The sequence below is a fragment of the Mytilus californianus genome, unplaced genomic scaffold, assembly GCF_021869535.1.
Source record: "Mytilus californianus isolate M0D057914Y unplaced genomic scaffold, xbMytCali1.0.p SCAF_2, whole genome shotgun sequence".
Classification (NCBI taxonomy): Eukaryota; Metazoa; Mollusca; class Bivalvia; order Mytilida; family Mytilidae; genus Mytilus; species Mytilus californianus.
Window position 1 is genome coordinate 89,669,334 of NW_026262668.1, and position 22,904 is coordinate 89,692,237.

A 22,904-nucleotide genomic window follows, 5' to 3' on the forward strand; every position below is an offset into this window, starting at 1 on the left:
AAATATTCGAATGTAGGTCGGATGTAAGTGGAAATGAGCGAATTATGCGGCGAATATAGGTCTCTCACTCTATATCAGCAAATCTTTTGAATTATTTCCAATCCATGTCTTATGACACAGCTTGTAGAGTACCTCTCTTCATGAAAGTTCTGAAGGCATTCTTTGAATGTAGTGAGAATACTTGTAAGAATCTTTGAAAGATAAAGGGGACATGCATATGAAGTGTCTATGTTTCATACTGTAAACCGATACTTTATACTCGTGGTATTTCAAGTTAGAAGGAAAATATCTTTATATTTTACTATTCAAGAGAAAAAAAGTACACATTTATTATAATACAAGTTCCACCTCAGTCAACAAGGGTAATATTCAGTAAACAAATGTATACACACGTCCTGCAGTATATAACAAGTGACAAATTCAGCTCCTATATGAATGACAAAATTAATTACAATGGACAGAACAATATACAATATTATTAATTGACATGTAGTCTAAGTTATTAATAAGCCGACAATAATTATTAAGTGAATCTCGCTTAGTTTTTAATAGATAGTATTGTACTAGAATATAACTTTTTTTGTAGATATATATCTATATATACAAAATTCAGATTTCTTTTCATTAACATTAACTTATACAAATTCGGTTGACATATATACAGAATTGAAAGTTTTAATTTAATCTTTTAAAACATCGTCATTTTGATTTTTCAATATATTGCAGTTTATAAAATATACCATAAGCGTCATATCTCAAATTTATTGAGAACTTAGATATAATATATATATATATATATACATATCTATCATGTTTTGCTTTAAAAGGATGTATAACACATGCGGTTTGGAACAGCTTCATCTTCTGGTAAAATGTCCTCGTATGGTTGAAATGTCTTTTGTTTCTCTTTAACCTAAATGAGAAATATGTACAAGTCAGTACTGTTTTGCGTTTATAGAGATACAGGAAAATTTATTGTCAGAAATATGTTACAAAAATCAGGTGTGGTCACAAGCCAAGTTGAAACATTTCATAATTGCCAAAAAGTAACAATTCTCTGTTTGACATTACCAAAAGATCGGTTTCTTGGAATTACTGCCTGTATGAATTGCGATAAACTTAACATCACAAAAGATGGACAGCAACCAAACTTCATTAGAAAATGTAAGACGCCTAGAGGTAAGCATATTTTTAACTGACCTGTTTAATCGAAACTTGCACACGCAGGCCAGACGTCGGACATTTAGAATAAAGCCATTTTTGTTCAATTTCTAGTTCAAATGGCGCAACATTGACAAAATTTGCTCAATTATGAAGACGCTGCCTTTTTATTTGAGTTTTGAATTGTTGTCATTAAAAAAAATGTACTTGATATTGTTTTCGTACCTGATGTTAATAATGCTGTGGGTCACATATTGTTAATAACAAAATTTTACTTGTTGTCAGAAATGTAGCTTCTTTACCCTAATATTTACTTTTTAATAAATCTATCAAAATAGTTCAAGACCAATTGAAAATTGCACATGCTATTTCCATGATCGTTAGTCTGAAACTGTGCTTAGACTTGATCTAAACTTTTCTGAAATAGATGATATCATAATGTTTTCTTTAAGATGCAATAGAAACTAGAGGCTCTAAAGAGCATGTGTCGCTCACCTAGGTCTATGTGCATAATCAACAATGGACTCTCTCCAACATTTTAAACAAAAATAGAAATCATGACAAAAATTTCTGTTTTGTTGATCTTGAATAGCTGATCATTTTGTCTGTTTAGTTTAAATACAGTAAAAATATCGGCAAAAATTTACTTTTTTGTGGATCTTGCCTTGCTGATATATTTTTGTTTTTTAAAGTTCCTACTTATCTATTATAAATTTTATTAAATAAGGCAAAACGCAAAATAAATGGTAACAATCGGCATTTAAGGGCAATAACTTCATTAAGGAGTCTTCAGAAAATTTCCTCCACTTGTTTTAAATGAAGATCTTGTCTTGCTGATCATTTTTGCTGATTAAAGTTTCTATCTATCTATCATAATTTTTAAGATATAAGGCAAAAACGTAAAAAATTGGTAAAAACCGTCATCAAAGGGCAATAACTCTAATTAGGAGTCGAATGACGATTACGACCATGCATAATTATTCGTAGATCTTGTCTTGCTGATCATTTTTGCAACTTTTATCTTTCTATTATAGTTTTCAAGATAAACATTTAAGGGCAATAACTTCTATAAGACGTCGCCTGACAGTTTTGACGTCAACGAACAATTGGTAGAGTTCAACATTCTGAACATTTTTGTCCTGTCAGAATTTCTCTATTAGTAACGGTTATAAAAATAATACACAAAACTTGCATTTTACCTCTATGTTCTATTTTTAGCTATGTCGGCCATCTTGGTTGGGAAGCGGGTCATCGGACATATTTTTAAAACTAGGTACCCCAATGATGATTGTGGCCAAGTTTGGTTAAATTTTGTCCAGTAGTTTCAGAGGAGAAGATTTTTGTAAAAGTTATCGAACGACGACGTACGACGGACGCCAAGTGATGAGAAAAGCCTAAAAATAAAATAGATTTGAATTTGGAAATTGGTAGGTTATACTTTTTGATTTGATTTTTACAGATATCTGTTTGCTAGTTCTGCTAACGCGTTACCAGTAAACAGATATTCATGACCCATTATACCCGCAAAAGTAGATAACTGAGAGGAGACAAATTATTTTTACACTTATCATAGTCAAACAATTTGAAACATCTTCCTTATTTAATTACTTTTTTTACATGTAATTTCAATAAGTGGGGCAATCGGAAAACACCGTTTTCACAGTTTTAATTGTAGATTGCATGATGTGAAAAGATAATATCTGTCTTAAAGAACCAAACAATAGTATTACGTCAATTCTAATATCCTCGTCAATCTTGCTTTTATGTTAAAGCTATTGACTAAAAAACACTCCATTGTATTGCATTTCAACTTAAAAAAAAATTATAGTTTACTTCCAAGCAACAAATTCGACAAATACTGATAAGATAACTCTAAATAGCTCTTTACTATACTTCTATACTGGAACTTAAATTATTTAATGCATGAAGATCTTATTGTCAACAAATTAGCATACTAGAACTTCTCCAATGAATACTTTCGGATTCCCAAAATTTCTTTTGGGCACGATTGGTGAAAATCTTATTTTTGAAATGCTTACATACTGCATCATCCTAAATGTGGTATCATTTAAGTTTATACTGTTATATCAGGCTGTGAAAATACATTTCACGATAAACAAAATATGTAGATGTGACATGGTTGCCATTGAGAAAACTATACACCATTGACCAATAGACGAGGATACAAACCACTATAGATGACAGTTCGACAACAACAAGCAAAGCTCGTATAGCTTGCTATAAAAGGCCCCGACATGACAAAATGTGAAACAATTCAATTGAGAAAACCAACGGCCAGATTTATTCTAAAACTAAAAACGAAAGAAAAGAAAAAAACAGGCAAACAGCGACCATTACTAATTACTGGCTCCTGAATAAGGACAGGCACATACAAAATGTGGCAGGGTGAAGCAAGTATAAATATGTGAGCTAGTTCAATTATGTTTCAAGGCAACGCGTCTTAACCTTATTAACAGGTACCTTTTCAACATCTTTAAACACTCGTATAAAGTTTTCTCCTGCCAACTTCTTAAGATCTTCGGTAGACCATCCATCTGCTCTGAGTTTTCCAAACAAATCCGGATACTTTGATACATCTTCTAAACCAACCGGCAAGCTGTAAATTAAAAAAAAAGTCCCACTCTGTTTCATCTTAATATATATTATTTTCAAGTTTCTATGCATTGCGTTGTAAAAAACGCAATGCATAGAAACTTCCATGAGAGTCTTAAAGTTTATTACTTTTTTACATTAGTAAATAATTAGAGGATAACATAACATGTTTAAAATACTTGTTCAATTTTAATATAAACACTATGAAAACGAAACAAAAATGCAAAATATAAACATCAAAATGAATTCCGCGGACTTCTGTTACTAATTACAAATGTAACATATAACTTTGCTGAGACAAGTGTATCAGCGTAGTACAGATATACATGTACAATTATTGTTAACAGCGAGTACAATATTTCATTTAGATAAAATAAAAAAAATCTTACGTTGGAACTCCATCGTAATCTGCACCAATACCGACATAGTCTACACCAATAAAGTCTTTGATGTAATTAATATGATCTGTGTTAAGATAAATAAATAATTGTACTAAAAATTCCTACATTATTGCATATATATCTTTATTCTCATAAACCAAAGTACAATGGTAAAGAGACACATGCAAATAAATTAAAATACATAATATAAAATGTAAGTACAAATGTAAAGCAGAGACATAAAGTGGTTACCCAGGAAATTCTAGGCATTTTAATTTAATAATTATTCGTATCAATTTGCACAGTTTGTTTAATTCAGACGGGTTGTTGCTATTCATAAGATCTTGAAATTTTAAAATATTTGGTCTGTTTACAAAATGATGCTTTAACAGTGTTTGTCTACATTCGTCTATTGCCGAACATTCTGACATATTGACAATACAATACTTCCATGATTAATGGGATCAATACATTATACATGAAACTAATTCTTACTTATTCATCTGATTAATGTAAGTGCAATGCAGAGTTGAAACTGATGAAGATTTCACTACATGATTACTACATAATAAAACATAACGATTGCCTCAACTGATTCATAATGATAAAAAAAGTCATAACACATCATTCTATAAATTCTCTGAACTACTTAGTTTGGCATTACAAAACGTATAAAACTTAATGTGTTAATAGCTTTATATTCCAAAATATTGTTTCTCTTTTTCTTTTTGGGAAACAATTATTGATAATCTTTGGCAAAGACAAAGTATTTATGTTTTTTTCTTTATCATTCTATTACGGAATAAACCCCATTTTCTTCAAACTCAATTAATTTTGTATATATAAGAAAGAAGATGTGGTATGATTGCCAATGAGACAACTCTCCACAAGAGACCAAATAACACAGAGATTAACAACTATAGGTCACCGTACGGCCTTCAACAATGAGCAAAGCCCATACCGCACAGTCAGCTATAAAAGGCCCCGAAATGACAATGTAAAACAATTCAAACGAGAAAACTAACGGCCTAATTTATGTACAAAAAATGAACGAATAACAAATATGTAACACATAAACAAACGACAACCACTGAATTGCAGGCTCCTGACTTGGGACAGGCACATACATACAGAATGTGGCGGGGTTAAACATGTTAGCGGGATCCCAACCCTCCCCCTAACCTGGGACAGTGGTGTCACAGTACAACATAAGAACGAACTATGAAAATCAGTTGAAAGAGGCTTAACTCATCAGATGGATAAAAATACAAATACTACAAATACAAGTGGACGTGAAGTATGTATAATTTAAAAGTTTAGATAAGATTGAACTTAAACACATGTTTAGTATGTATAATTACCAATCACGTGCTGCATGGTTGATTCTGTAGCATTTACTGGAAGACATCCTTTACTGATATATCCGTCGTAGAAATTTACCATTACCAAACCAGTATTGTTTTTCTGTTAAATAATTGCATATATGTATTTGTAACTAGGTATCTTCCTTTCATTTTGTTTTTTCAGCTGCATCATGGGTGCTAATTTAAAACAATTTAGTTTTCAATGATTCAATCCAATAGAAACTGCTGATCTGCAAGGTATTCCGTCACCGCACCAATACAGTTTGTACTATTTAACAACACTAGATAAGGTCAAAACATCGAAACACATAACTCAACCCAAGAAGTTACCCCTTATATAGCCGAGATGTGTAGAGCGCGGGACACAGTGCAGGCAGATTTGAACAATGTCACAGAAGAAGAACGAAAAACGAAATAATTTACTACTGCCAATTTACAGATCTAACAGTGTTTGACTAAGTGTTAAGATGAAGTATGTGTAAATTGCCTGAACGTCCCTAAAAATAAAAATCGTAGACTAACTTTATATTTTAGCTTCAATTCAGATAAGATTGAAGTTTAACACTGAAGCGTAGTTTATAGTATACAAATAAGCGTAACCGGTATTAATAAACTTATATTAATAAATACGTACCACCATCTCTAGAACATCGTTCTGTACATTTCGGTAGTGCTCGCATTTTTCAAAAGCTGACGAATGACTGAAGATAACCGGTGCAGCTGATATTTTAATGGCGTCAATCATCGTCTGTTTAGCTACATGAGCCAGGTCTATTATCATGCCGAGGCGGTTCATCTCTTTGACAACTATCTACAAATTGATATCATTAGATGTATTTTATTAGCATTCAAAAACACCATGAAACCGTACCTTAGATACACATTTCAATAACGCAATATTTACATATAGACATTCATCCAAATAAACATTAAATAATATTTTATCACATGTTTCCCATGCATTGTTTTTTTTATCATTTTGAATGATTGACAACAACTGAATTCGAAGCTAAAATTGTATGATATTATTTGTGTTTGTACATTACACGTGTTTTTTTATAATCTTCATGTGTACGATCAAGACCAACAAATATGTTTGTCGTGAAGTAAGGTGGAATGGAACATGTTTCATTTTGCTGTTGTGCGACATACGGAAACCATTCCGTGATGTTTCAAAACATAAACACATAGATATCATTGGACATGCAAAAAAAAAACAAAAAAAAACAAAAATCAGCTGTATTTATTTTGTTATATTATGTTGTGTCTTATTATTTTTTTCATAAATTCTTTGTAGTTACTTTTCTAAATTAACACCCGTTTATATTTACAAAAGTAACAGTTTAATGTATTAATAATGTTACCTCTCCAAATGCCGATAAACCGCGTCGTGAACCGGTCGTGTTTAAATCTTGTTTCCAGTTATCTGCCCTTTAAAACACAAATACTTTAACGTATTATTGATCTTAAAATGACAAAGTTTTCAACATTCAAAACAAAAATTGAGTGTAAAAAGAAATAGTAATTGAATAAATGTCTAAATTTACATGTAAAAATAATCGTTTTGTTAAAAAAAAGATATTCGAAAGTTTCCATTTATTATACATTTCAGAATTAAAACCCAAAATTCAAAACATATTTACTGAATACATGTAGCTATATATATCACAAGATTTTTATTTGTTATAAGTATGGAGGAGCAGAAACTCCTGAACTTTTCGGACCACCTTTGAAGTCAGATTACCTCCGACTTTTTTTTTGGTAGGTTTTGTAATGCATTTTTTTACTTTCTTTGTAGTTTTTGCTGACTTGATTTTGTTTTCGTTTATTGCCATTTCGCTCTTGGAGAATTTAGTTTTGAAATAGAGCTTTGAGCTAGCTTTCAGTAGCTTCGAGTACTGTTAAACTTTTTGTCTTTTGTCTTTTTTTTTTATTTGTTTTGTGCTTACATGTATATGTAGTACCCATCTTATGGGACAAGCTTTTCCAACTGATTGTTATGTTGTGTTCAAGGTTAGATATAGGGTTGATCACTAACTAACATGATTACATATATGGTATAAGCCCGCAACAATCTTAATGCCCCATGTCAGGAAACTATAATCCCGTGGTTGTTTTGTTGGTTGCTACCTGTCATAGTTTGTTATTGTAATATAAATCAGACGTTTATATATCCCATTTCACATTTTCATCCCGGATTGTTTTATAGCTTACTTTACGATTAGGTTTTGGTCATTGTTCACATTTACTCCTAGCTCCTTTGTTTTTTTATGGATAGTTGTCTCAGTGAGAATCATGATACGTCTCCTCATTTTTATGTGGTATTTGCGTTATTTAAAAAAATACATTTCGATTTGAAGCTTTCAGTTTATAGTTTATGTTATGAGATACATAACAATACACTATATGTCTCTGATTTTATTATATAAAAAGTTGGTATTACCCAGAGAAAATTGACCGTAGAAGGTGTTGGGATGTTCTTAAAGTTAAAGATCATTCTAATTGAATGGACATAAACATTACCATGAAGTGTCACAGCTGTGAGTTAATGTCATATATCTAACCCCTAATGAATAAAATGACCGCAAAACTCCCAATGTATTACTAATCATGTGACCACCTTCTAAACCAATCAGACTCGCAATTCTGTTCCTTGAGAGATATGCATCAAGTATACCTGAACGAGAACAAAGTATAATTATCAATCATTGTTTTAATTTTCAAAATGCAATAAAATTGGATAAAAGAATTAGGTTATTTTATTTTACATCTTACAACAAAAACAAAAAAATGTGTCGTAATCATAGAACAAAAAATGAATAAGAATGATCTCAACAACACATATGAATCAATGAACATGCGACACATACAATGTATACTCAAAACTTTTTTATATGGTATGATTTATAGTTTCGTAAAATAATTGCTTTGCTACTGGCATGCTTTACGTAATATATTTTCATTGTAAAATTTTCTATTCACGTCTTAAAGGTATAATTATTATAGATATAGAACAATAATCAACCCCCTCGAGTAAAGTATTATACCGTAAACGCCAAAGGTTCTATTTAGCTTTGGTTCTCCAAAACATATCATACCGTTAGCTTTCGGTAAATTGAAACAATGGGAAAAGCCTCGAATAATTAAGTGTGACTAGACTACGGATTACATTGTTATCGTCTATCCTTGTCAGGATCTTTTCGTATTGATTGTGCTAACGAAATACATGACCAAAAGTTACCTTTTGCATTTGATTGCATCTATTTAACGTTAAAATATTCAGTACGCCTTCGGAATTATAACTATATATATACAATATTGTCAAACTTGTCAAATAACGGCCGGGTACCAGTCTACAGTACAATCACTTTGAGATCATCGTAATTGCATGGCAAATATCCAGAGGTATCATTTCCTAATATTTTTTTGTAATGGAGTCGTATACGTTGCATGTAAACTTCCTTCCAAGTAGATTTTTATTACAGATATTGTATCAGACTTAGTCATTAAGTTACCTTGTGCAGTTGTCACTAGTTCAAAGGTGTCATCATACTTATTCACAAATTTATGAATCACATCAACTTGGTCCATACCAATACGTATTGCATCCTTTCCAGTTGCAGAACATGGACCGAATGCTGCCCAAAACTAATAAATCAGAAAAAGATAAATTGAAGTAAATTACTTTTTTCATATTTTGCATTACATGATACCAAAAACTTGATTTGCTTTATAGGACGAGGTCATGAATCCCTTCTTGCTTTATAGGACGGGTTTGGAAAAGAGGATGTATATTATGTACATCAAACAATCACAGAGTTGTAACGTGTATCTATATATGTCGTATACTTTCACGAAGGTGGTACAAAATATGTGGTGGTAATTTTTGACAACTAAGAGTTAAAAGACAACCGTGTATATACATAAGTTTTTATTATTATGATAGATATCATATACCGATTAAAAGATTTTACACATATATTTACAAACAGTGGGAAGACCCAAAAGTAGTTTTGACAATTTTTTTCTACTGGCTAACGACATGAGAGGGAGTTGTACTTGTCTAGATCTACCAAACGAGATTATTAACAATAGTAAATGTTAATCGCAAGGTTAACCCTTCAAATCGATAGACTACCGGAAAACAAATGGATCCTCTTTTGAACAGATGGATTTGGAGATGGTGATATTTTCATAATTATTACAAAAATCGTATATGGAACCGTTTATGAAACAAATTTAATTCTTTCTTCCTATTTAATTAATAAGTAGACCTTCCTTATTCACATTTGAAATCATTTACCTGAGCGCCAACCATGCCTTGCTTTAATCTTGGAATGTCAGTTTGTGGTGGTAATCTAGGAAAATCATAACTAGTCATATTTGTTGTGTTTGTCCATTGTATTCTAGTGTCTTCTCTTAGGTTCACTTCGTAGACTTTGTTTTTAACATATTGTCGATATTGCCATGGTAAATCATTGTGACTAAAATTGATATATAAAAGATATACATGTACACAAAGAGACAGTTCATATAGCTGCAATAGTATTCGCACAACTTAAAATCTGAAATAATTTGTCGTATAAAAAAAACTTATGTTGAATTTGTTGAATTTATGTTGAACGTTTAGACTTCACGTACTTTATAAATTATGTTTGACTTTTTACAGCCTTGCTCTCTGTTTGTACAATCCGATATTTTTCGCAATTCCAGTTATCCTTTTATTTAAGATTTTAATGTTTATTAGTACGGTAAGCTTTCTTCAATATCAATTTATAATTTAAAAATGAGACATATTGCATATTTTTAATACTTACGAATCAATACTTACAAGATGAATTAAAATACTTCATATCATAATTTATACGTACCCATCAATTAAAGGATACTGTTTTAGTACATTTTGAGCTTCTTGTACATTCTGATCAGGAGAATCACGCTTTGCTAAAGGTATCCCAATGGCTAATCCAATCATAATTCCTATTAATGCAGATATCAGAAACCCATAAAAACAAACATTCTGTCGCGATTTCTTTTTTTTAGATACAAGTGCCCGTACAGAATTTGTACTGTTGTTTTCTTCGCTCAAGTTGTGGAATTCCATTATTCAAAGTCGTCTGTATAAGAAAATGAATTTATAAGCAATAATTCAATTAATTGAAGAAAAAGGATAACTAAGGCAATCCACGGAGAAAACCCAACTACTAACCTCAAGCAGAACGACACAATATAAAGTCGATTAGTTCTAATTGCTTCTTCTCCTTCCGAAATTTTTTCTAATATTTATACATGTATGTAAGACTGCAGATCAAATTTTGCTATAATCCTGCAAAAAAAAAACTAAAGTTACCTACCGTAATGCTTCTGTAAGGTACTCTGTGGATATGTCATAAAGAACTCTTAAATTAAACTTTAGAGGTCAATATCAAACATAATATGTTAAAATACTTGTAAAGTAAAGTATGAAAAATGTATCTACTTAGTGTTTTCGTAAACATACAGCCGACGTGTGTATATTCCTTACTAACCTAACCTTATTATATATATAATCTTAATTAATTGCCTAATATTACATAATAAGCAAGAGACAAACAAAACACCAAAGTACATAAAAGAAAAAGGGATAAACAAAAACTAATTGTTAAAGCAATATGACAATAGAAAATAAAAATAAAGTACATAATGATAAATTTAATCAAATCACAAGTGTTTAAAGCTATACTTATATTTATTTAATAGATAAAGCCCTACATCACAAGTAAGTGATATCCGCCGACTAGTATCAACCACCAATCTAATTAAAATATAGATCTGTATCAACCACTTACTGAACAAATATCATCAGACTTAGATTATGTCTTGCAGTCACTATAAGAAGGTTGTATCATTTTTCAGTTATTAACGTCAAGTTTCGGCTCACCATTTGTACATGTATTAACAAATTTTGTCAGTTACTGTTATACAGAAGCGGATCCAGGGGTGTCACCGGTCGCACGTGTCATCCCCCTCAGGTTGGCAAAAATGGTGCGCCGTGTAGAGTATAATCCAAATTTTGATTAATTTATCAATTAGTCTATCACTTCATTATGATAAAATTGTCATTCTGTATGCAATACAATAGATTTATCTAAAGCCTAAATGACAAGTTTAATGAACAAGTAATAATTATCTATGATCGGTAATTACTAATTCTGTCCATTGATGTAGATGTGTGAAAATGAAGATAACATTTTCAATATAAGCACGGGTTTTCTTTCTTCAATTAGTAGATATAAGAAGATGTGGTATGAGTGCCAATGAGCCAACTCTCCATCCAAGTCAAAATTTATAAAAGTAAACCATTATAGGTCACAGTACGGTCTTCAACACGGAGCCTTGGCTCACACCGAACAGTAAGCTATAAAGGGCCCCAAAAATTACTAGTGTAAAACCATTCAAACGGGAAAACCAACGGTCTAATCTGTATAAAAAACGAGAAACGAGAAACACTTATGAACCACATCAACAAACGACAACTACTGAACATCAGATTCCTGACTTAGGACAAGTGCGAACAAATGCAGCGGGTTTAAACGTTTTAATGGTACCAAACCTTCACCCTTTTTTCGGAAACAATAGTGTAACATCACAACATAGAAAGACACACTATAAAATATCAACTGAAATAGCTTAACTCAATCAAAGGACATATTAAGTTTATTTAAATCAAAATAGAATAGTCAATGCATTATATTTGATGAATATCGCAAATTAGGATGCAAGAAAGTATATATATAATAATAAGGAGATATCATATGATTGCCACAGGCTGTACGGTTGCCTATAAATGCTTACATCCACTTTGTTTGAACTTTGGTGGATAGTTGTCTCATTGGCAATGATACCTAATCGCCTTATTTTTATATTATAGACTTACGTAAGGCATTTGACAGTTATTCATGCTGGTATAATGTTAAAATTATCAAGATATAATAAAAAAAGAAATTGTTACAGAATCCTGAATTCTACCAGACTAAGCTGGCACACACTTTTAGGAGCCAATCAAGATAGCAGCCACTTTTTTCCAGCAGGCAATTTTAATGATATGTCTAAAAACCAAAAAACTGTATAAGAATCAAATGTTCTAAAAATCTTAAAATCTTAGTTAAATATAATTTAACAGCAGAATTCGAAATTTTCACGGCTTGTCGTGATTCTTAAAAGATAGCAGTCCGTTTTAAATACTTATGATGATACATGTAGCAGCCACTTATTTTTCGGAGGATACTGTTTGTTTAATAAAAAGATGTACAATTTAAAACAGTTATTTTCGTTCATTTTTTCGTTTTTTTTTATTCCTTATGATTATGAGGTACAGAAACAATGTAGGAATAGAAAATAGGACCATTTTACGTTTTACAATAGTTTCCAAAGGGATTCTTCCGAGTTCCCCCATACACCATATAGTTTGGTGTACTGCTTCTTAATTTCAAAATGTGCCAGACGCACCATAAATGTATATATGGACGGACAAAACGCTATTTAACCTCACAAAAATTCAATAACACAAAAGAAATAAAACAAGAAATATATATATTTACACCAAGATGTCGTTAAATGAAATTGAATACCCTGCATTTATCATGCTGTTCAATAACAACATATGCATGGTCAAATCGCTGAAAGACCCCCTGTTAAATTATTGAAAACTATCATTCTGCATTGACAATAACGCCCTCAAGGTGTATCTACTACTTATAATAAGACTATTTATTTATGCACTAAATAGCATATAGTCCTTCATGATGTTGTCTTCTTCATTATTTAATTCCGGTTCTTTGCTTTTGCGCCAATTGGCATTTTATTTGCGACAAAAACATGTGTAAATACAGGTAAATAGTATAACAAGAGTGCACACGCTGAAATGTCTCGCCTTCTTTACTAACCATTGATATTATGTTGATAGTCCTAAATGAAAGTTTTACTACAACTATTACATAAACAAGAAAATGAAGTCAAGGTCATATAAACCAAACGAGAAATACATGTACACCTTACAATCATTCAATAGACTAAATATAGTTGACCTATTTCTTATAGTTTCTAAGAAAAAGACTTAACCAAGAAAACTAAACATTGACCAATGAATCGTGAAAATGAGGTCAAGGTCAGATGAACCATACCAGACAGACATGAACAGCTTACAATCCTTCCATACAACAAATATAGTTGACCTATTGCTTATAGTATAAGAAAAACAGACCGAAACACATAAACTTAACACTGAGCAATGAACCATGAAAATGAGGTCAAGGTCAAATAAAACCTGCGAGACTGACATGTACATCATAAAATATTTCCATACACCAAATATAGTTGACTTATTGCATATAGTATTAGAAAAAAGACCAAAACTCAAAAACTTAACTTTGACCACTGAACCATGAAAATGAGGTCAAAGTCAGATGACACCTGCCAGTTGGACATGTACACCTTACAATTATTCCATACACCAAATATAGAAGACCTATTGCATAAAGTATAAGAAAAACGGACCAAAACACAAAAACTTAACTATAACCACTGAACCATGAAAATAGTTTTTAAAACACAGTTTAATTCGACACAAAAAAAAAAAAACAAAAACAAAAACAATCATAAATTATAAAACAGCCAAAGTTAAAATAACAAGAATCATTTTTAAATGATAAATACATTGGTGTTGTTATTCGAATGAATTCAAGGAAAGAGATTTTACAATTTAATGTAATAATAAAAGTAAAAAATAAGGATAATATGGTATGATTGCCATTGAGATAACTATCCCCCAGAGACTCAAGGACGAGTTCTTATCGTATAAGTCTATTTATCAGGATTTCTCTGTTTGCTCTGTTGACAATGACGGTGCATAAACTTTAGGTAAACAGTATGTCTGTTTCTTCTGGACTAAATACTAATGTTTTAATTTAGTCTAAAACCGAATGTAGTCGAAACACGCCCGTAATAAACCTAGTAACTTCGCTATACGAAAAGTTTCCAATTATACATTTAATGAATACATAGAAATATTAATCAAAGTACTGAAGTACTGAACATCGGATGACCGCAAGTTCTTGTGGATGGTCACAAACACTTGTCTCAGAAAAAAAAATCACATCTGTATACCTGAAAGTGAGGTTAATGTACAGAGATATATTTTTTCGGAGACAAGTTCGTGTGTGGATAATGAATGAATGACAGGGAATTCAACGTCACCGTAATAACTATTATATTGTAGTGATACAAATCATTATACTCTGGTTTGTTGTTATATATTATAATAATTTTTTTATATAACAGTTACATGTATGAAATATTATTTTCATCCATTTGTATATCATTCTATTTTACTATTCTAATAATAGTGCAGTGCAAGTGCATGGTGGACACTCTTCTGTAATAATATGATTTTTCTAATAGATTGGATTTGAGCAGGCATTGATATTTTCCCGCAAAACGTTCTTGAGATATTCCTCCGCATGCGTTAACACAATTTTTCTGTACGTGTGCATAGATATTATCAATGATTTTTTAATTGTATATATATATATTTCTAACGACAAAACATTTTCATATTATTAATTTATGTTCTAAACAAAAAATATTTTATGAGTATTCATTTAAGAAATGAATTTATAACAAGCGATAAGGAATGTTATTTTGCACTCGATAATGTCCGCGTATTTATAGATCGGTTACCAGTCAAACACGAAAGTTACGTAAGTAGAAACCTCGTCGGCAACAATACATCGGAATGCCCTCACGGTCATCGCGATGTAAAAAGCGATCTGATCAAAGCTCTAACAAAATAATCTTATCCCTTTTTGGAAAAACAAATCAATCGCTGTGAAATTAATATAACTGAGATATTGGTCTTTTATTAGTTAATTCAGGTACATTTATCCAAAATTTGAATGAGCTACTTCCTTCCTTTTTACATAGAAAAAGTCATCATAGAGGTGTCGCTTGACAGTGACATATTTATCGGACATATCATGAAGGTCTCAAAGTGTTGCAAATTTTCAGTAGTTTTGGATTCCATTTATTACGTTCATTAGGTCACATACCGGTATTAGTGGGCTTTTGCGTAGACGATCAACAGTCAAGGAAAAATAGGAATAGTTTTAAAGTTTCCATTTAATGATATAAATACATATGTACAAGAAAGAATAAATTGCAGCTCTACTTTTGATAAATACCGATATATATTTTTGCACCTTTTGTTTGCGGTATACCATCTTTAACGCAAGTTTATTGTTTTCTGTTTAATATTAAATTAATATTTAAGATCCATTTTGTTACATCTGGTGATCATTTTATTTGACAATCGCCAATGGCAGTCAGCAGGGTTTAAGAACATCCGGTGTACGGCCTGCTAGTCAAATGCGTTTTGTTAAAATATACTTTGTCACTTTTTTGGTCTTTTGGAAAATGTTGTTTGTGCTGTATTTAGACCCCTTTACCAAGAAATTTGTTTTGCATGTACACGTATAAAAATTGCGGTTTTTATCCAACGCAATCATAGGTTTGAACGTTGTTTTCAATTTAGACTTGTTTATGTATTATATTTGCCTTCGTGTTGATATGATCCGTTCATCCTATTTTGACTCTTTCAAAATTCAAGAGTATATCCTAATTTGAGGTAAATTATATGGCTTTCCAAATACCGTTTCGATTCCTAACATCACTGAAGAGACATTAATTGTCGAAATCCGGATATGGTGTACAAATTTTTGCACCTTATGTTTGCGGTATACCATCTTTTCCGCAAGTTTGTTGTTTTCTGTTTGGTAATAAATTAATAATAAGATCTTTTTTGTTACATCTTGTGATCCGTTTATTTGGCAATCGCCAATGGCAGTCAGCAGGGTTTAAGAACATCAGTTGTTCGACCTGCTAGTCAAAATGCGTTTTGTTAAAATGTACTTTTTCACTCATTTGGTCTTTTGGAAAATGTTGTTTGTGCTGTATTTAGACCCCTCTACCAAGATATTTGTTTTGCATGCACACGTATTAAAACTGCGGTTTTTATCCAACTCAATCATAGGTTTGAACGTTGTTTTCAATTTAGACTTGTTTATGTATTATATTTGCCTTCGGGTTAAAATGATCCGTTCATCCTATTTTGACTCTTTCAAAATTCAAGAGTCTATCCTAAATTGAGGTAAATTATGATAACTTCCAAATACCGTTTCGATTCCTAACATCACTGAAGAGATATTAATTGTACATGTAGTGGTGTACAAATTTTTGCACCTCATGTTTGCGGTATACCACCTTTTCCGCAAGTTTATTGTTTTCTGTTTGGTAATAAATTAGTAATAAGATCTATTTTGTTACATCTTGTGATCCGATTATTTGGCAATCGCCATAGGCAGTCAGCAGGGTTTAAGAACATCAGTTGTTCGACCTGCTAGTCAAATGCGTTTTGTTAAAATATACTTTTTCACTCATTTGGTCTTTTGGAAAATGTTGTTTGTGCTGTATTTAGACCCCTCTACCAAGTAATTTGTTTTGAATGCACACGTATAAAAATTGCGGTTTTTATCCAACGCAATCATAAATTGGAACGTTGTTTTCAATTTAGACTTGTATATATATATAAGTACGTTTGAACCAGTGACAACTCTACGACAGATGTTATCCATCGGATCACCAGTAATGGTGACACATGGCTGAAAACACATTCTGTATACATAATTCGTCTAAATAACAGCCCAACAATGTTAGATCTGTAAATTTGCGGAAGCAAATTTTTTGGTCTTCCCTGGCCGGGATTCGAACTGCTTCTTCTGAGATATCGTGGCACTAAATCGCCTTGCACTATGCCCGAACCGCTAGACCACTCGACCACTTAGGCTCGACAAAAATCAAGCTTTTCAGTATAGATAATTAATAATTATATCGATGGGGATATCAGCCTCATACCTACAGGTACTACACAAAAAATTCAGGAAGTCCAATGGTCGAAATTTCCACAAAAAGTCCGCCAACCACGAAAAATTCAGGAAAGTTGTTTGTCATATATAAGTACCTACTATTATGTGATGGTTCTAAAAAATAAAACTAGCTCCAGTTATTGTACTCAGAATTAGACCAATCAAAATGCTGGATTGCTGTTTCGAGCACACATTTTGTAGTCTGAGTACTGAGTAGAGTTTATGACCGACAACCCAGATCTGCAGGCATTATACAAAAAATAGAGACAAGATCATTTTTCATGAAATTCTAGGTCCAAAATTAAACAAAAAATTGTCTTCTTAGTTGCACGGGCATAAAATCAGTATAAAAGCGCTATTTGAAACAAAAATTGGAACTTTAAGTTTTGAAAATAAGGATATTTTTTATGATGTATTGTTGCCAGTGAATACCAATGAACTATCGACGGGAAGTTGTAATCATTTTTTTACTTGCTTTTTCATGATCTTTTTTTGTTGGTAACACCACTGCAGACGAAAGAATAAAAAACATAATCCATTCACAGATATTACATCTCAGAACGATAAAATTATTCTGAATAAAGTTATATTTGCTTTCATCTTAAACAACAAACAGAGTGATAGTTCCTAATGCAACAATCCACAGGGAGAGATGTCATTCTACCCAAATGCATTTTTCGCCTGATTTTAATCATTAGCTTGAACACGAGAACACTAACCCCTCATTTTTAAAATGACATTTGGGTTGATTATGCAGAAAGGTTATTTGTAGCAATTTTTTTGAAAAAATCGCCGAAGAGTTTTTTTAAATTAGATAAATTACATACAGCAAAAATGCCTTTTTTGTTCTAAAACCATGAAACTATGATAAAAATGAATTATTTCCAAAAAATTTAGAGCATACTTATGTAAAGAAGATTTTCCAAATGTTTTCACAATAATCTGCCTGCCCGTGTTTGTCTTTTAAAACAAAAACGGATAGAAATGATCAAGAAACCGAAATTTTGTGTAAATGTCTAAATTTCCGACCCCATTTATCTCTGAAAAAAGCACATAAGGATATATTTTTTATTACATATTTGAATTGACTAGGGGGAAAATAGCTTGTATGCAAATTTTCGTAAAAAAATCCCCGTGCGATTAAAACTTTATCGTATGCCCTTAATTGTCTTTTCTCGTTTGATATACATTTGATATGGTTTAAAATGAGTTAAATCTTCATCTATCGACAAATCATAGGCTCAAAGCCGACACTCTGAAGAATACTAGTCACAAAGTAAGAGATAACTAGAATAAATGCAGGTAACGGGCACATAAAACCACTCTCAATAGCTGATAACTCACAAATTATTGAATAAGTACACAGATCAGTTTATAAATGACGTTATGTAATATCCCCAGGTGATTTGAACAATGATATTTTGTTTGATTAAAAGTGAAATGTAGAATGAAATATGAGATGTATAACTTATTTTCATTGATATTTAAACCTACTGGTTCACCTTCTTTCACTTTTTTGAATTAATAAAAGATTCAAAACAGGTTTGAGTGAAGGGCATTGTGTACTATTGATCACATAGCAGACAAATAACTCGTTTCTCGTTTTTTATATAGATTAGACCGTTGGTTTTCCTGTTTGAATGGTTTTACATTAGTCACTTTTGGGGTCCTGTATAGCTTGCTGTTCGGTGTGAGCCAAGGCTCCGTGTTGAAGGCCGTACATTGACCTATAATGGTTTACTTTTACAAATTGTGACTTGGATGGAGAGTTGTCTCATTGGCACTCATACCACATCTTCTTATATCTAAATAAGAAAAATACTGGTAAAGTTATCTTAACATTTATCAATAATATATATGATGAAGTAATCAATATCTATGCACAACATGAATTCACAGGAATCGCAAACAAACCTGCTTCAGTTGAGACGAATATAAAAATTATAATACCAAGATCAATACTAAGCCGATTTTTATGCATTATTTTTAAGTTAATTTAAGAAGCGTGCTTGATGAAAACAACTTATGATAGTTGTCTCAATCATACCACATCTCCTTATTTTTAAATTATTGAATATTTTGATGTTTCAAACACAGAAGAGCAGTTTAAAAATTTAATATAACATACAATAAGTAAACACATTTCATAACCTCGAAATACCATATTATTAAAAAAACAAAGTGGTGAAATAAAGAAAACAGACAAATTCGTCGCAAAATTTGAAAATAATTCGTAAAGGAAACCGCGGAACCCTGTGTCTCGACTGATGTTGCTGCCGTTAGAGTAAAAGTGTAATGCTGACTGACAAAATCTTAGTCCTTTCATCCTAAAATCACTTTTCTTCAAATGCAATTTGCTTTTATCTTGAATAAGCTTCTGTCCAAATTTCATAACATTTCTTGAAGATTAACAAAGTTATTAACTTCTAACATTCTAATCACAGTCAGTATGTAAATGTTAACTGCTAAAAAATATACTCAAAATTGAAAACAAAAGTAAACGATTAGTTTTAAACTTTGTTTCTTTTTAAAAATACTCAAAATTCTAAAAATGGTTGACAATATTATTGATGTCTTTAAAAATTTCAAAGCCAGGTTGTATCTTCGTGTTAACTCCAAAAACCTAAGTAAAATTTCAACTCAATTTCACACATCAACTGGAAAAAACGTAAACCAGTTATGAGAGAAACAACGTCTGTATATTTAAACCAATACATAGTAATGGACAGAAGTATTAAAGAAGAGCCTAAATCTCACAAATAGGACACAAATATATGAACAAACTCTGTCAATAATAAGTTTTGCATGTGTACACCAGGGAAATGATCACTAAAAGAAAAATAAACTTACCGTACAAAAACCAAAATGCCGTCGTAAAAATATTCAGCCCTTGATACTAACCTTTAAATATTCATTTCGGTACACATGAATGAATTTGTTTATTTAGCCATGACTCGTTTATTAACGTCTCCTCGTAGACGTTATTAAGAATTGAACGATGGACAGTCAGTGCGTGAATGCCTCTTACTACCTGATTGGAAGATATTACGAGACGTGAATAATCAAAGTTTCTTGATTGGTTTGGACAATCCAAACCTAGTAAATGTCTTTTAATCCCGTAGAGTATCGGATTTGTCCTCTCTATTTTAGCAATTAGATTTTGCCTGGTCATTAATCATGCATATTCATGAGATTGGTACACAGGTAACTTTTATCTATAAATAGCCGAATCTTCTGGAGTTTGTAAACACACACAACGTTAAACGATATACTACTTCATAACGTGTGACCTCACGTGAGTGGTAAAATTTGTTGATTGATATGCAAGACTATTCTGAATGAATTAATCTACAAAGCGAGAACACTTTCCATTTTCATCAGCTAAGAGACGGCTAGCCTTTTTTTGAAAAGCTATTACTTGTGGATTTATTCAACTTGATTTAAAAACCCGTAAAAATCAAGTAAAGAATTACGTTAAATGGCAAAAAATAACTTAAGTTAAAAATATTCAAATAAATACCTAGAATAATTAGAATCAATATGAAAAAAATTCGAAAAAACTGATACTTAAATTATTTTGCGCAGTATATTTGTATTTTGTTTTTATTCAGGTAAAGTTAGCCGATGTTCAAAACTTATAATACAAACAAATGTAACAAATACAAAAACTGAGGGAATCGCATGAGCTTTAAAAGGACTGGGTGCCTCGACAGGGTAAGCATCCTCTCATATGTAACAAATACAAAAACAGGGAATCACATGAGCTCTAAAAGGAGCGGGTGTCTCGACAGGGTAAGCATCCCTCTCATATGTAACAAATACAAAAACTGAGGGAATCACATGAGCTCTAAAAAGACCAAGTGCCTCAACAGGGTAAGCATCCTCTCATATGTAACAAATACAAAAACTAAGGGAATCACATGAGCTCTAAAAGGAGCGGGTGCCTCGACAGGATAAGCATCCTCTCATATGTAACAAATACAAAAACTGAGGGAATCACATGAGCTCCAAAAGGAGCGGGTGGGTCGACAGGGTAAGCATCCCCTGAATGTAACAAATACAAAAACTGAGGGAATCACATAAGCTCTAAAAGGACCGGGTGCCTCGACAGGGTAAGCATCCTCTCATATGTAACATATACAAAAACTGAGGGAATCACATGAGATCTAATAGGAGCGGGTGCCCCGTCAGGGTAAGCATCCCCTGAATGTAACAAATACAAAAACTGAGGGAATCGCATGAGCTCTGAAAGAAGCGGGTGCGTCGACAGGGTAAGTATCCCCTGAATATAACAAATACAAAAACTGAGGGAATCACATGAGCTCCAAAAGGAGCGGGTGGGTCGACAGGGTAAGCATCCCCTGAATGTAACAAATACAAAAACTGAGGGAATCACATAAGCTCTAAAAGGACCGGGTGCCTCGACAGGGTAAGCATCCTCTCATATGTAACAAATACAAAAACTAAGGGAATCACATGAGCTCTAAAAGGAGCGGGTGCCTCGACAGGATAAGCATCCTCTCATATGTAACAAATACAAAAACTGAGGGAATCACATGAGCTCCAAAAGGAGCGGGTGGGTCGACAGGGTAAGCATCCCCTGAATGTAACAAATACAAAAACTGAGGGAATCACATAAGCTCTAAAAGGACCGGGTGCCTCGACAGGGTAAGCATCCTCCACTACAAAAGTCTAAAAGTCTGAAAAGACCAGTTTTTGTCTTAATTTGCATGAACTTTTACTCGACATTCTCCAAAAGTATGACTTGTGTCTTAATTTTTCTTGACAAATTCTCATTTATATTAAATTTGTATGAAATTTACTTGACATATTCTCGACATTCTGAATATGGTCTTAAAATTTCTTGACAAATTCTTGACATTTGAATACTGTCTTGAAATTTCTCGACATATTCTCGACATTCTTATTTTTTCTCAGTATGGCTTGACATATTCTGGACATTTTGAATCGTGTCTTAAATTTACTTGACAGTTCTGAGTTTTACCAATCATGACCAATATTCATGATATAACTTTAATCTTTATTTCTCTTTATATGATATACTGTTGTTTCAAGTTGCACTTCTTTACAACAAAAATAAAAGTTGGGCATGTTAAATAATTCAAAATTTGGGTATATAAATATTTTTACAAATGCAAATATGGCTATGAAATCTAAAGTATAAAATAATTCAAATGTGGGTGTGTTGATATAAAACATTTAAATAATTACAAATTTTGATTCCTAAATCTTATAAATTAAATGATTCAAACCAATCATACTGTAGACATATTTCATTCTACATTCATAATATTCAATGTTGATATGGTAAATAATTATTATACCAAAATGTGGTTTATATAAATAGCAAATTATGATGATATACAAATCATTCATTTTAAAGAAGAAAAATTTGTGTAATGTCATCT

General features: G+C 31.9%; 1 protein-coding gene across 4 annotated transcripts; it reads right to left on the reverse strand.

Moving 5' to 3' along the window:
• Positions 1-281: 281 nt before the first annotated feature.
• LOC127728394 (dipeptidase 1-like) lies at positions 282-20,522 on the reverse strand. 4 transcript variants are annotated; one of them, XM_052235752.1, is made up of 12 exons: positions 20,377-20,521; positions 10,728-10,844; positions 10,390-10,635; positions 9,822-10,002; positions 9,034-9,166; positions 8,042-8,195; positions 6,883-6,949; positions 6,153-6,329; positions 5,516-5,618; positions 4,164-4,239; positions 3,643-3,778; positions 282-913 (listed from the first exon to the last, which is right to left on the reverse strand). In XM_052235752.1, exons 3-12 carry the CDS (start codon positions 10,620-10,622, stop codon positions 821-823), a joined length of 1,353 nt encoding a protein of 450 aa, XP_052091712.1. In that variant the 5' UTR covers positions 10,623-10,635; positions 10,728-10,844; positions 20,377-20,521; the 3' UTR covers positions 282-820. The 4 variants fall into 4 exon arrangements, with proteins under 4 accessions (XP_052091712.1, XP_052091713.1, XP_052091711.1 ...); XM_052235753.1 differs by having other exon boundaries at positions 20,326-20,382; XM_052235751.1 differs by lacking the exon at positions 10,728-10,844 and having other exon boundaries at positions 20,377-20,522.
• Positions 20,523-22,904: the final 2,382 nt, after the last annotated feature.

Coding starts and splice junctions, on each gene's coding strand:
- LOC127728394 (XM_052235751.1), bottom strand. CDS start 10,622: ATGGAATTCCACAACTTGAGCGAAGAAAACAACAGTACAAATTCTGTA. Junction 6,330..6,882: donor GTTTATCGGCATTTGGAGAG/GTAACATTATTA, acceptor ATCAATTTGTAG/ATAGTTGTCAAAGAGATGAA. Junction 5,619..6,152: donor ACGATGTTCTAGAGATGGTG/GTACGTATTTAT, acceptor ATTATTTAACAG/AAAAACAATACTGGTTTGGT.